Source organism: Hemitrygon akajei, chromosome 22 (assembly GCF_048418815.1).
Source record: "Hemitrygon akajei chromosome 22, sHemAka1.3, whole genome shotgun sequence".
NCBI classification, from domain to species: Eukaryota; Metazoa; Chordata; class Chondrichthyes; order Myliobatiformes; family Dasyatidae; genus Hemitrygon; species Hemitrygon akajei.
The window spans coordinates 47,389,144-47,405,551 of NC_133145.1; the positions used below are offsets into that span (position 1 = coordinate 47,389,144).

The window sequence follows — 16,408 nt, forward strand, 5'->3', positions numbered from 1 at the left end:
GAGGTGGAGGAAGTTTCAGAGAATTATGTGCAGGGCGTGGAGGCTGGTGGGATGGTAGGTGAGGACAAGAGGAACCATATCCCTGGTAGCGTGGCGGGAGGATGGGGTAAGAGCAGATGTGTGTGAAATGGGAGGGATGCGTTAGAGGGCAGTGTTGGTGGTAAAGGAAGGGAAGGCCCTTTCTTTAAAAAAGGCTCCCTTTATTTGCACTCTTTGCCTTCTGCCAATTTGTCATTGCTTTATCCATGTAGGATCTTTCCTGTAATATGATGGGTTTGTAGCTCCTTAAGCAGCCTCATGTGTAGCACCTTGTTAAAGGCCTTCTATAAATCCAAGTACACAAATTCAACTGATTCTCATTTGCCTATCCTGCTTATTATTTCTTCAAAGAACTCCAACAGATTTGGCAGGCATGATTTTCCCTTGAGGAAACCCTGCTGACTATGGCCTAATTTGTCATGTGCCTCCAAGTATCCTGAGACCTCATCCTTAATAATTGATTCCAGTATCTTCCCAGCCATTGAGGTCAGACAAACGGGCCTATAGTTTCCTTTCTTCTGATCTGACTCTCCCTTCTTAACACGTGGAGTGACATTTGCAATTGAATATGGTTTTGGCCTTTTTCTCAAATGTAAGGTAAGGACCTAGAGCTGAGCAATCTGCTACTTACAGAAATCATTACCTATAAGAAATGGGATGGTGAAATTGGGCATTGAATGAACTTTATTTAGAATCTATTTTAACTTTTATATGGTAAGTGATCCCTAGTTAATAAAAGCTAATTGAATCTTAAATATTATTTAATGTCAACCAAGCAAACAGTAAATTCAATATGATGATTAGACCTGCTCAAGGATTCACTACCAAGGTTTGGTAGAAAAGTTCAACTCTCACTAAATACCTAATGACAAAATCCTTTGAAAATTTCCATGTTTCTTTAAAGAAGTTAGTAATAGATGCTTCCACTTCTCTGAGGTGTTACTTATGTTCATTAAAGGTGTATGTGTTTAGGGTTAGACAGACCATTATCTATCAAAGTTTTCAAAGCTGGATTTACACACAGCAAAAGCATGAAAGATCTTGTTTGTATTTTCACACCAGCTCCCTAGTACAATTCAGTTGCTTCCAAGGTTTTCGGTCAAAGAGACCTATTCATCTCTGGCAATGATTAATCAATATCTCATAACTGTTAGCAGTAGTATTCTACAGCAAATCTGAGGTCTGCCTCAAACCCAATCTAAATAGATTACTTGGCAGAAGAAACTCAAAACTGACCTGATGATTGGGGCGAATGTTTGTAGCAGCCAAAATTAATTAATGGAATTAATTTCATTAATCTTCATCCAACAAGTCGCAGCTTGAAACAACAGCAAATGTACTTGAACAACAGCACACAGATTTGCACAATAGACAACATCTTTACGCAACAGTAAATGTACACAAGAAAGGTAATATTTACACAACAGAGAACATCTTTTCAGAGGTGGAGCAGTGTATTGCAACCAAATAGAAAACCCCTGCTTCTATCTTCAAAACTTCATAAATTCTGCCAAATAAAATCCTGTTTTATCTATAAAGGAGTTCAATTTGACAAAATTTTGATTCATTGAATTATTTTTATTTCAGCATTGGAATTTGATCTTTCATTTCCATTTTTGCTCAAATGGTCATTCCAGGTGAAGCAGCACTTCACCTGTGAGTCTTTTGGGGTCATCTGCTGAATCCAGGGCTCCTGGTGTGGCCTCCTGTACATCGGTGAGACCTGACGCTGACTGGGAGACCGCTTCATCGAGCACCTATGCTCCGTCCTCCAGGAAAAGCGGGATCTCCCAGCGGCCATCCATTTTAATTCCACTTCCCTTTCCCATTCCAACTTGTCAGTCCATGGCCTCCTCTACTATCGCAGTGAAGCCACACTCAGGTTGGGGGAGCAACACCTTATATTCCACCTGGGTAGCCTCCAACCTGATGGCATGAACATCAATTTCTTGAATTTCCGGCAATGCTTCCCCTCGCCCTTCACCATTCCCCATTCCCCTTTCCCTCTCTCACCTTATCTCCTTACCTACCCATTACCTCCCTGTGGTGCTTCTCCCCTTTTTCTTTCTTCCACAGCCTTCTGTCCTCTCCTATTAGATTCTCCCTTCTCCAGCCCTGTATTTCTTTCACCAATCAACTTCCCTGCTCTATACTTTACCCCTCCCCCCCTTCTGGGATTCACCCCTCACCTGTGTTTCTTCCTCCCCTCCCACCACCTTCTAACTCTGGCTCATCATGCTGTTCTCTCCAGTCCAGATGAAGAGTCTCAGCCTGAAACGTTGACTCTACTTTTTTCCATAGATGCTGCCTAGTTTGCTGAGTTCCTCCAGCATTTTGTGAGTGTTGCTCGCATTTCCAGCTTCTTCAGACATTCTCTTGTTTCCTTAAAATCTGTGTTTTTCTCATATCACCTTTTCACCCTGTTTTCAAGAAGTCGCAGGAAACCCCTTTTTTTTAGCTGCCTCTCTGCATTTGCATAGCTGCCGGCACAATCCAGTGTAATGTCGAGCTTTTTAGGAGTTGTTGGAGCTCTGTTCATTCAGGCAGGTGGAGTGTATTCAGTCACACTCCTTGCACCTGTAGAAAGGCATTGGAAATGACAGTAATGCTTCATTTCTAATGAGATCAACACCCTGTATGCATGCAGAGTAACACTACACCTGTAAGAATATCCACAGCATCTGGTAACTCTGTGATCCCCATTTCAGAGGCTGATGTACAAGCATCCTTCAAGATGGTGAACCTTGCGAGGTGTCAGGCCCTGAAGGGGTACCTGGACAGGTTCTGAAAAATTGTGCCACTACTGGCTGGAGTATTCAAAGACATCTTCAACCTCTCACTGCTGAGGTCTGAAGTTCCACCTGCTTCAAAAGGGCAACAGTCATACCAGTGCCCAGGAAGAGCAGGTTGAGCTGCTTCAATGATCCTTGCCTGGTAGCTCATCAACTATGCTGAAGTTCTTTGAGAGGACTTCAATTCCAAGATGGAGGTGCGACGCAGCTTTCAGCGGCCACTCCGGAGCTGATTATCTGTTATTTGTGAAGTGGGGTGCCGTGCACAATCATAATCGATTGAAAACGGACGTGGGAGCACAGAGGAACATCGGGAAATCTCCAGGAAGACCTTCTTCGTTGCTGCTGCTGCTGTGAGGTCCGGGACTCTGCTGGGAAGAACAGGCCCCCAGTCCTCGGGGCCGCGTTGCCGATGGCCATTGGCAGGGCCATCTTAATACGCACGGCAGAGGATGGTGCTCGGAGAAGCTGTGCTGGAGGGGATGGTCGTCGGCTCGGAGGTTCGACGGACTCGGAGTCTGCTGCAGTCAGGTCACTTTCAGTGTGTGCTGCGTCTGCGAGGCTGGGTTTGACGGAGCTTTCGTTGTGTGCTGCATCTGCGAGGCTGAGTCGGGCGGCGCCGTAGAAGTCCATGGGGGGGTATTCCCTTCTGCTGCCGGCATGGGGTGGTGAGTCTGTCGGGACCCTGGGGACTTGTGGAAATTGTGTGGTGATTTCTTTTGAACTTATAGTCCTTTAACATCTTTGGACTATTTTTACTGTGCCCATAGTCTGTTTTTTTTAATCAATTATGCTATTGTTTGCACTGTTGTAACTATATGTTGTAACTATGTGGTTTTGTGCAGGTCTTGTAGCTTTAGTTTTTGGTCTCATTTGTCTGGTGGATTTGGAGCTCCTTTCTGAGGAATGCGCTAAGATGGTAGCGCGATATTAATGCGCAGCAGCCTCTCCGGACTCTGGATTGGGGACTGCCAAACGTTATGTGGATTTTCTAGTGTAGTCTGTTTTGTCATATGCTTTTGTGATATCATTCTGGAGGAATGTTGTCTCATTTTTTAACTGCATTGCATTTGTGGTTTCTAAATGACAATAAACTGAATCTGAATCTGAATCTGAATTAACTTCTGCCTGAGAAAAGATCTGAACTCACTGCAATTCATTTCCTACTAGAATAATGTACAGCAGACACAATCTCATTCCTCTCCGCCCTGCTTTGAGAGGCCTAGACAACATCAAAACATTCATCAGACCACTGCTTATCACTTACCACTCTGCGTTCAACACCATCATTCCCTCAGTACTAACAAGCAAGCTTCAAAAACTGGACCTCTGTAACCCACTTTGCAACTGGGTCCTTTACTTCTTTATTGGGAGACCACAGTCGGTGTGGTTGAGTACTGTAATAACATCTCCTCCACAGTGGTTATCAACACAAGAGCACCTCAAAGATGCATACTTATCCCACTTCTGTGCTCTGTGTACACTCATGATTGTGTGGATAATCACAACTCAGACATAATCTGTGAATTTACCAAAGACACCACTGTTGTTGGTTGAATCTCAGATGGTGATGAGGAGGCTTAGATGAGTCAGGTCGATCAGCTGGTTGAGTGGTGTTACTGAAACAACCTCACATTCAACATCAGAAACATCAACAAACTGACAATAGATTCAGGAATGGAAAGTCAGGAGAACACACAATAGTTCTCATTGAGTGATCAGTGGTGGAACAAGTGAGTAGCTTCAAGTTCATAGGCATCAGCATCTTGGAGGATCTATCCTGGTCCCTTGCATTGATGTAATAATGAAGGAAGCACACCAGCTCTACTTCGTTAGGAGTTTGAGAAGATTTGTCATCAAATTTCTGAAAGATTTACTGGAGCATTCTGATAGTTTGTATACTGCCTGGTATGAAGCCTTCGGTGTATAGGCACATTTATGCATACTGCTGTTTCACACAGTGACTTAAATTTATTAAGATTATTTCTGGCTGGAGTAAAGCATTTAATAGTCTCGTCAACTTTTCAAAGAGCTGTTTCTGTCTCTTGAGATCATTATCAACAGTTCCACAATTTTAAGCTGAACTGGCATGTTGCAATACATCAGCAAGCTTAAGTTTTTCCTCTGAACTTGTAGTTACAATTAATTAGTTCATAACTGCTGCGGGGAGTACTGTGGAAAACAAAATATCACCATTGTACAGTTCCACTTTGTGTTAAGTAATGCTTTTGTGCGTGCATGAACAAAAATGGATAATTTCCTGCTTAGCTCCTTAAGCTTGTTCAACCCATGAGTGAGATCATTGCTGACCTTTGTGACTGTGCCTTTGCTGTGAATCCATTACTACCTGTGACTAACAAAATTCTATCAATCGCAGATTTAAATTTAATGTTGAGCTCCAGTTGCCATTTAAAAGTTCCAACCTTCGACTATTCTTTCTCTCTATAAGTGCTTTCTTATTTCACTTATAAAAGACATGGATCTAATCATTAACTCTATACCCACTAATTCAGAACTCCTAATCCTTCAGAAGTACTTAAGTAATTCCGAAGAATTAGAATCTGAAATAGGCCTTTTAAGCCCTCATGTCTATTCTGTCATTCAATAAGATCTTTATTCCTCAGTACCCTTTCCTGTACTAACTTAATCTAATGTCCTTTGAATGTCCTTTAATTCTCTTAATATCTAAAACTCAGCTTATCTCTGTTTTGGATAAATACGGCAATTGAGTCTCCATAGCCTTCTTAGTTAGGGAATTCCAAAGGTACCTTACCTTCGGGAAATCTCTATCCTGAAGGTCAATCCATTATTTTCAGTCTGTGAACTTTGATTCTAAGTGCACTGCCTGACACTACTAGCAATAAAGTATTTTGCACTGTTTATGAGATTCACCCCTCATTCTTCTAAACTCAAAAAAGCATAAGCCCACTCTGCTTAATATATCTTAACATGGCAAATTTGCCTTCTTAGGAATCAATCTTCCCTGCATTTCAGAATCAGGTTTATTATCACTGGCATGTGTTGTGAAATTTGTTAACTTAACAGCAGCAGTACAATGTAATACATGTAAAATAGAAAAAAAAAGAGTAAATCAATTACAGTAAGTATATGCATATATATTAAATATTAGATTAAAATAGTGCAGAAATAATATCTATATATTAGAAAAAAATGAGGTAATGTTCATGAGTTCAATGTCCATTTAGGAATCGTATGCCAGAGGGGAAGAAGCTGTTCCTGAATCACTGAGTGTGTCCCTTCCTGACGGTAACACTGAGAAGAGGACATGTCCTCAATGATAGGGGCCCTTAATAATGGACGCCGCCTTTCTGAGCCACTGCACGTTGGAGATGTCTTGGATACTACAGAGACTAGTACCAAGATGGAGCTGCCTAATTTTACAATTTTCTGAGGCTTTTTTCGATCCTGTGCAGTAGCACCCCCCCCCCCCCCCGCCATACCAGACAGTTGCCACCTGTATATTCTGCTATATTCAACTGTACACTCAGTGGCCACTGTATTAAGTACTTCATGTACCTAATAGGTGTGCCACTGAGTTTATATTTGTGGTTTTCTGCTGCAGTACACCATCCTCTTCAAGATTGGATGTGTTGTGCATTTAGAGGTGCTCTTCTGTAAGCCACTGTTGAAGCGCATGTTTATTTCAATTACAATCACCTTCCTGTCAACTTGAACCAGTCTGGCCATTCAACTCTGGCCTCTCTCATTAACCAGGTGTTTTTGTTCATAGAGCTGCCACTCCCTGGATCTTTTTTGTAGTTTGCACCATTCTCTGTAACTTCTAGAGATTGTAGTGCATGAAAATCCCAGGAGATCAGCAGTTTCTGAGATACTCAAGCCAACAATTATTCCACAGCCAAAGTCATTTAAGTCACTTTTCTTCTCCATTTTGATGTTTGATCTGAATAACAACTGAACCTCTTGACTATGTGTTTTTTTTGTATTGAGTTGCTGCCACATGATTGGCTGATTAGATATTTGCATTAACAAGGAGGTGTAAAGCTGTACTTAATAAAGTGGCCACTATTTTTGTATACTGTACATGCATGTTTCACATGTATATTCTAATAAATGGATATTCTCTACTTTCTTAGAAGTTTGCGTAGATTTGGCATGTCACCAAAAACTTTGACAAACTTCCACAGAAGCATATCCTAACTGGTCACATCATGAAAACATCTATGGTCAGGAACGGAAAAGGATATAGCCCAGCCCATCAGAGGCAAAGCCCTCTCCACCGCTGAGTGCAATTACATGGAGCCCATCATAAAAAAAACACCATCCAGGCCATGATCTCTTCTCACTGCTACCACTGGGTAGAGAGTACAGTAGCTGTAGTTCCCACACCACCATCTTCAGGAGAGGTTATTACCCTACAACCACCAGGCTCCTGAACCAACGTGGATAACTGCAGCCACCAATACTCTGAACTGATTCTATGACCTTCAGATTCACTTTAAAGGATTCTTTATAATTCATGTTTTTAGTATGATTTTTATTTGTGCAGCTAGTCTTATTTTGCACATTGGTTGTTTGTCATTCTTTGCCTGTTTCGGTATAGTTTTTCAAAAAATTCTATTGTATTTTTTCTGTAAATGCCTGCAAGAAAATGAATCTCAAGTTAGTATATGGTATGGTATCAGATACATACTTTGATAATAAATTTACTTTAAACTTTTTTTAACTTTGAACTTCTTTCTTGGTTAGGGAGAGCATACCTATAGAAAATATTCCATGTAGTCTCACCAGGGTACTCTAGTACTCATATCCTTTTGCACTAACTGCCCTTATTGAGACCTGAAGCACTCCATGAGTACAGTCTCCCAAACCAAATATGACCTGTTTATTCCTATTCTTTGTTTCCTATCCATTAACTAAACTTCAGTCCACACTAACATATTAACCCACATTTTGTTTAACTATCTCTTGTGTGGCACCTTGTCAAAGGACTTCTGAAAATCCAAGTACAGTTCATGAACTGTTTTGCCCATATGTATTCTGCTGGTTAGATTGTCATCTCATAAATCTACCCAGTCATTACTTTGGAAAAACATACCTTGTTATATTATGGTTTTCTATACACCAACATATTATCATATCTCCCAGGCAGAAATTAGGTGAATTTAACTTTCACTTGTAACACAATCATTAAAATTGTGCTTCAACACCCATGTTTTATCAAGGTTTCACTCTTCCATTTTATAAATGCCTTATTTAAGTTAGGAAACTAGTTTTCCTTAATAACATCTTTGCTCAAATTCACCTATAATTTTCTAAATTCAGGAAAATACAGCCTTAGTTTGTGTATTCTCTTTTCATTATCTACCCTGCCAAATCCATACCACATTGCCATCAAGGCGATTTCTGTCCTATGCTGTAGTGTCCAGAACTGCTAGGTTAAGTAAGGTTGTGTATAAGCAGGATATTGAGTTACTCCAGTACAAGTTCTTCTAGATTTAAAGGCAGGCATTCTAAAATACTTTATTTTTTTTTAATACATGTCCATGATTTTTTATCTAAATACTGTACATGCTGAGAGAGGACCCTAATTGCAAGCTTTGTGGTCAGCAGGGTTCACTGGCACACATACTGTCAGGATGTGAAACAGTTTTAACACAAGGACGATATCAGTGGCTGTGCCTCACTAACACACTGGTGTGGGAGAGGAGTAAAAAGAGACCAGAAAGAGTCTCTTGCTGGATATGGAGCAGGTGAGAAGAGTTGAGCTGGAAGTCAGAAGCAGATGGGCAGTGACTTTGCCACTTCTGCCGACCCGCCAACTGGATAGTGTAGTAGTTAGGGGTCAAAATACTCTATGAAGGTTGGGCACCACCTGACGACATCTGCTTCCAGCCAAAGGCTATGGCTAGCTCATCAGGTAACTAAAGAGAGCGCCCCGGTGTATGATGCTAGCTCTAGATTTAAAGGCAGGCATTCCAAAATACTTTATTTTTTTATACACGTCCATGGTTATTATCCATATACTGTACTAGGACCTCAAAGTCTTGGAAACTCTTATTTTCAACTCTTTACTATTTAGAATCTCCTTAGTTGTAATCTTCCCAGCTCCAGAGAAGATGACCTCTCATTTGCCCACAGAAAGTTGTTAATGCCACAATTTTGTTCACTTGACTACTCTGCTGATTTTTCCCTGCAGGACAATTTATCCATAATGAGGTCTTTTTTTGTGTCATTGAGAAACTTGGGCGTACAATACAGTATTCAATCCTGTCATCTGAGTTCATTATAAACAGGAAACAGAAGCTCAGATCCCTACAAGTCACCAGTAGTCACACCCTTCTAGTTTAAGCACCTGGCCATTATCCTTACTCTCTGTTTACTGACTCGCAAACAATTTTTTAGCTTAACTTTAATTTACAGGTCATATGAAGGACCAATAAATGCCTTATAGAAGTCCATATAAATATCATTGGACATTCCCCTGCCCATTATTTTAGTTATCACTTCAAAAATTGTATCATTTTCATAAAGTATGATTTATCTTTACAAATCACTACTGTCTATCTCTCAAGAGAAAATCTGCTAATGCTGGAAATCCAAGCAACACACACAAAATGTTAGAGGAACTCAGCAAGCCAGGCAGCATCTATGGAAAAGAGTACAGTCGACGTTTCGGGCCAAATCCCTTTAGCAGGACTGGAGTCGATGTTTCAGGTGGAAACATTGACTGTACTCTTTTGCATAGGTGCTGCCTGGCTTGCTGAGTTCCTCCAGCATTTTGTGTGTGTTGACTGTCTATCTCTTTTTGGTTGAAAATTTTCATGGTGTTTAGTTTTTCTATCCTGCAGTATTGAATTTGGTAATTTCCTGACGAAAGATATTTGGCTAAATAACATACAATTCCATAAGACACGGGAGCAGAATTAGGCTTTTTGGCCCATAGAGTCCACTTCACCTATCAATCATGGCTGATTTATATTACCTCTCAAGCCCATTCTCCTGTCTTCTCCCCATAACCCTTGATGCTCTTTCTAATGAGGAACCTATCAACTTCCACTTTAAATACACCCAGTGACTACTGTCTGTGACAAAGAATTTCACAGATTCATCACCTTCTAGTGAAAGACACACTTCCATAATTTCTCTCTCTCTCTCTCTCTCTCCTCCTCCTCCTCCTCTCTCACCCCCCTCTCCCTCTCCCTCCTCCTCCTCCTCCTCCTCCTCCCCCCTCCCTCCCTATTTATAAAGAGCAGAGTGAGATGTGCAGTTTAATAATGTAAAGGAATTAAACTTTGGTAGATTATAGTCCGAGCATATATAATGTTCTAGCCTATTTCCTTCAAAATCATCTGGTCCTGGTGATCTGATATTGGCTTATTATTGCAACACACATACTGAGATACAGAGAAAAGCTTATCTTGTATTTTATTTCTATTTTGCACTACTTATTTAATTTAACTATTTAATATATGGAGAGTACATAAAAATTATATATATATATTTAGTGTAATTCACATTTTCTATTATTATATATTTCATTGTACTGCAGCTGCAAAGACACAAAATACTCTGCAGATGCTGTGGTCAAAGCAACACGCACAACATGCTAGAGGAACTCAGCCAGGTCGGGCAGCATCCGTGGAAACGAACAGTCAACACTTCGGGCCGAGACCTTTCGTCAGGACTGAAGAGGGAGGGGGCACCTATAAAGACAGTAGGGGCTTTATAGGGCCCATGCCCCCTCCCTCTTCAGTCCTGACAAAGGGTCTCGGCCGGAAACATTGACTGTTCGTTTCCACGGATGCTGCCTGACCTGCTGAGTTCCTCCAGCATGTTGTGCGTGTACAGTTTACAACATATGCCAGTGTTATTAAACCTGATTCTGATTGTATACCATTCATAGAGAGCAAATCATTACACAGTGCATTGAGGTAGAACAAGGTAAAACAAAAATAATGCAGAATAAAATGTTACAGCTACAAAGAAAGTGCAGTGCAGGTAAACAATGCAGTGCAAGATCATAACTAGGTAGACTGTAAGGTCAAGAGACCCTGTTGTCAGACTAGGGAACCATTTAATAGTCATATTATACTGGGGTAAAGGCTTTCCCTGAGCCTGGTGGTATATGCTTTCAGGCTTTTGTATCTTCTATTTGATGGGAGTGGGAAGAAGAGAGAATGGCTGTCATGGGGGTGGGGGTCTGAGGGGAGGTTCTTTGATTATGCTGGCCACTTTACTGGGGCAGCAAGAGGGGAGGCTATTTTTTGTGATTTGCCTTGCTGTGTCCATAGTTCTCTACATTTGCTTGTGGTCACGTGCAGAGAGGTTACTATACCAAGCTGCAATGCATCTAAATAGGACCTTTCTAGTGTGCATCGATAAATATTGAAAAGGGTCGATGAGGACATGTCAAGTTTCTTTAACCTTCTATGAAGTGGAGGCATTGGTGAGTTTGCTTTCATGGCTATGGTTGGAGCAGGAGAGGCTATTGGTGATGTTTTCTCCTAGGAATTTGAAGCTCTCAATCCTCTCAACCTCTGCACCATTAATGTGGACTGGAGCATGTGCAATACCCTGCTTTCCTGAAGTCAATGACCAGTTTTGTTTTTGCTTTGTTGGCATTGAGGAAAAGGTTGTAGTGATGACACCCTGTCACTAAGCTCTCTATCTTCATCCTGTACTCCGACTCGTTATTTGAGATACGTTGCACTACAGTGGTATCATCTATGGAGTTCGAGGAGAATCTGGCCACACGGTCTTAAGTGTACAGGGAGTAGAGTACGGAGATGAGGATGCAGCTTCGTGGAGCACCAGTATTTAGTTTAATCAAGCCGGATGTGTTGCTGCCTGTCCTTACTGATTGTGCTCTGTTGATCAAGAAGTCAAGGATCCCATTGCAGAGGGAGGCATTCACTCTCAGGGCTAGGAGTTTGGTGATGAGTTTGCTTAGAATAATAGTCTGATGCAGGTATCTTTAATGTGTAAATGCTCCAGAGGTGAGTGTAGGGCCAACGGTATGGCATCTGCCATAGAACTGTTTTAGCAATAGGCAGATTGCTGTAGGTTAATGTTGTCTTGAAAGCTTGAGTTAAGGCATGCCATGACTATCCTTTTGAAGAACTTCATGATAGTAGATGTCAGAGCTGCTGGATGGTATTATCTTGTTTTTCTTGGGTACTAGGATGATAGTAGTCATCTTAAAACTTGAGGGAACCACAAGCTGAACTGAATTGACTTTATTTCTTACATCCTTCACATACATGAGGAGTAAAGATCTTTATGTTACGTCTCCATCTAAATATGCAATGTGCAATTTATAGTAATTTGCAATAAACAGTATGTACAAAGCACAGTCAATATAGCATAGAAATACAATTGTATCAGCGTGAGTCAATCAGTCTGATGGCCTGGTGGAAGCAGCTGTCCTGAAGCCTGTTGGTCCTGGCTTTTATGCTGCTGTACCGTTTCCCAGATGATAACAGCTGGAACAGTTTGTAGTTGGGGTGACTCAGGTCCCCAAAGATTCTTTGGGCCCTTTTTATGCACCTGTCTCTGTAAATGTCCTAAATAGCGGGAAGTTCACATCTACAGATGCGCTGGGCTGTCCACACCACTCTCTGCAGAGTCCTGCAATTGAGGGAATTACAGTGCCCATACCAGGCAATGATGCATCCAGTTAGGATGCTCTTAAATGTGCCCCTGAAGAAAGTCCTTGGGATCTGGGGACATAACACCCTTCTTCAACCGTCTGAGGTGAAAGAGGCTCTGTGTTGCTTTTTTCACCACCCAGCTGGTATGTACAGACCACGTGAGATCCTTGGTGTTGTGTATACCAGAGAACTTAAAGCTGTTCACCCTGTCAACCTCAGATCCATTGATGTCAATAGGGGTTAGCCAGCTCCTTTGTTTTTGTGACATTGAGGGAGAGGTTGTTCTCTTGACACCACTTGACAAGCAGAGAGAGGTTTAAGAATGTCTGCAAGTACCCCTGCCAGCTGATCTGTACAGGGTCTAAGAACACAGCCCAATGTTTTCCGCGGGCTCACTCTCTAGAAGACCGATCTTAATGTCTGCAAGGCTTTGTGCACTGGACACTGTAAGAGTGGATGATGACGTAGCCATTCCATGTTCAAAATCTGAGTAGAGTGTGTTAACCTTACTGGGACAGGGTGTGCTGTTGACGCCAATGCTGTCTAATTTTGTAATTTGTTACAACATGTAAGTCTGGCCGTAACTGACGGTTCCATTCTTTGGTGCCTTTATTTTCTTCATTATTGTTACTTAATTTTGTTCAGTCTTCATCCTAATTTGGTGTTCATTTTGGGAGGATGTTTGACATGCTGTCCTTTTCCATCTGTTACAGATTCTGTTGCAAACCAGTTGATTCATCATGTCTAAGAAATCTTTACTTTCATTTACAATAGCTTCTGTGTAAAGAATGAATCCTAGGAGTTTTTCAGGGCCAGGGAGGAATTGCTCTGCTGGGGGATGGATGTGGCGATGTGTAATTTGGATCATGGAGGGCTGAAGTAAAAAAACTCAGGTGTCAGGACCTGAAGAAACAGAGGGTAGTGTCATTGGGGAAGGGGGTTGCCGTCTTGTGTTTGGCTAGAGGGAAGTGATGGTGTTGAAGATGGGAGGGGAAAGAGAAGTTGTAGATGCCATGGTTGTAGATGTAGAGGGTTGGTGTTGGAGAAGGCTAAGGGTGCTGAAACCAAGGTGTCACCATAGTGAGGTTAAGTAGTCACCTACATGTATGCTGCACTAAGTGCCAAATTCCATGCACATTGATTGAAAAGTGAAAAGTTGCGGAAGCTGCAAGGTGCCTGACCTGTTGAATTTCTCTAGCATTTTCTGTTTAATTCCATGTATAGTGACCTTCACAAACCAATGACCTTTTTAGTGTTACATAAGCAGGCCTTAAATTTGTTTGGGAGGCTGCTTTGATAAGACCGACTGCAAAGTCTGACTGCTAAGAGCAGATAATTTAATTTCTAGAACTATAACCAAAATATGCTATGAGTGGTGTTGGACATCAGTACAGTTTCACTTGTGAGTAATACACACAAAACACTCAGAAATAATTGTGTAAGCTTTGTTGAAGGTCCATTTAGTACCCAGCTTCACTTAGAATTGGTTTTCCAATAAATTTTGTAGCATAGTGCACATAATGTTGTACTACCTGATAGAATTTCTCAAAACACACATTTGCTTCCTTTGTAGCATATTGTTATTGTATGCTTAACCTTGCTCTGTATTAATGCTCCTCATTGGGATTTGGGGTTTTTAATTTTGTAAAATGTTTTGAAAAACTAATAAATTTTTTTTTAAAAAAACACACATTTGCCTTGAATACTCTAACCCATCCTTCTACCCTAATGTATTAGTAGATGCTTAATTATTTCAAATTCTACTTCAAAGTAATCAGTAACAATGGTGAACAATTTTTCATATTAAAATAAGAATGTTTATCAGTAAAATTATAAGACCATTTTGTCAAAGAAAATTTCAAATACATTTACCTATTTTCTACAGGTAAATGGCACCTTGGACATCATGGCCCATATCATCCTAACTTTCGTGGTAAGAAGGCTTATTTCTATCAAAAATTAAGTTCAAAGCTGCGTTTCCTGGATCGTTGGACATAATATCTGCACTGTATAAGTTTGAATAAACTCAAAGAACAGAATTAATTTGCGGCAATGATTCACTTAATAAGCATTTGAGATCTTTAACAATACTTAGAGTAGATTTACAGAAAATCCCTCACAATCTGATGTTTGATTAGCATGTTGTTATTTGGCAATTGATCACATCTCAAGCACGAATTGTCAATCACCATTGTACGCAGCACACTACAGAACAGCTTTTTCCTATTTTTTGAGAAGATGTTGGACAAGTAGTAAATTCAATCACGTTACCCAATATCCAACCTATAGCTGGGGAAGTGATGACCCCCTCCTGTTAGTTTGTTTGAGATACTGTTTTTTTATTCTTTCTTACTTTTCTTCTAATATTTGTGTATCTGTGCACTTGTAATGCTACTGTGACACTGTAATTTCCTTTGGGATCAATGAAGTATCTATCCATATTGTGCCTATTATTTATAGTCACTAATAAAATATGCTTAGGTGCCAACTTGCTTAGAACACAAAGGGAGGATTGAGTCACAGACTGAGGAAGTTATTAGTGACAGTGCATGCATTAAAGCGATTAGATTTAATTTTTCCAAGATGATGGCTGATAGGCCATCTCCTCAGAGAACAGAAATTTTAGATCATGCTTGGTATGAATGATCACATTCACCCTTTCTTTATTATGGAAAGTCATGGACACTAATGAGGTAGCAACAGGGAGTGGAGGAAGATTATAACTGGTAATTTAACAGCTTAATGTACTTAGGCAACCAGACAATGAGTTCTAGCAAAAGTCTAAAACTTACTTTAAATTGTATTTTCTGATAGTGTCAATGGTAAATGCAGCATTTGTAGTTTACTGCTGTTCATCAGTCATGCTGTCAAAATTACCCTATTCCAAATGATTCAACTGACAGGAAAAAAGCTGTCATTCTAATATTAGCAGTCACTTTCCAGATTGATGGAATGGAAAAATTCAGAGATTCAAAGTATGTTAATGGAATATACAAAACTCATGGATTTGGTTTCCCTAAGTAAACTACTCCGTTTTGGTGGGTGTAGAGGTAAAAAAAAAATAGCAGATAGGCACTGTGCCAAAGCTCTGTGTCTAAAATTTACCCCCCCCCCTTAATCTTCCTGCCATCCTGTTATGACCCTCATCAGCTTCCTAGATGCTCACCATTATATTGCTTCATATTTAAATAAAGTGGGAAGTCATTGGCAAGGGCTATTGCCCACCCCTGAAAATGACTACCACTATTTTGTAGGTGGGATTGAGACTGTGCTGTTGTCCCCACATGGAAAAAAGTTGAAAGGAGATAATTCATACAGGAACATTGTTGTACAATAGCCATTACCTTGATTTTCCCTTAAAATATGCATGCCTCTTTGTTCAAACTTTCAAACTAGCACAAAGTATTAAAAGGATTCAAAGAACAATGTAAAAATGAAGAGAGAAGCAAAAAAATAAATGTGGGCTTAAGCAGTCTCAGGAGAAACTAACTGAAAAAAAGAAATGACTTTAGCATTAAACATATTTTGTCTCTGTGTTCACCACAACATAAGCAATAAATATGGCAGAAATGGAGGGGAACTGATGTTCTAAATTCAGTGAAAAATGCCATTAAGAACTAGTAAGTTTTGGAGTAATGTATTAGAGTGGTTAGATGATGCTTGTAGATCCTGTCAGTTTCCTGTGAAGTAGATTGGTTTATACAAGGAAGAGGAGGAGTAGGCCCCATGAGCTTGCTCTTAGCGCATTGGGAAGTCAGCATTGATAGTTCTAGTAAACCACAGTATTTTGACCTTTTTATTAATATAGTTTTTAGCAGGTTAGCCTCCTGCTAGAAATCTTCATCATCAGTTAATTTCTGCAAAATAATGATGTGTAATTTACTCATTAAAAAAGAACTACAATTCACCCCAAAAATTAGCTGAGTCATATATTTCATGAATACA

At 40.4% G+C, this 16,408-nt stretch overlaps 1 protein-coding gene across 3 annotated transcripts in view; it reads left to right on the forward strand.

The window, feature by feature from the left end:
- The window catches only part of arsg (arylsulfatase G), a 213,746-nt gene that overhangs the window by 120,008 nt on the left and 77,330 nt on the right, over positions 1-16,408 (forward strand). For all 3 annotated transcript variants that reach the window (XM_073026171.1, XM_073026170.1, XM_073026172.1), the window contains exon 4: positions 14,349-14,396. In XM_073026171.1, coding sequence (XP_072882272.1) covers positions 14,349-14,396 — 48 coding nt within the window. The remainder of the gene's footprint in view (positions 1-14,348; positions 14,397-16,408) is intronic.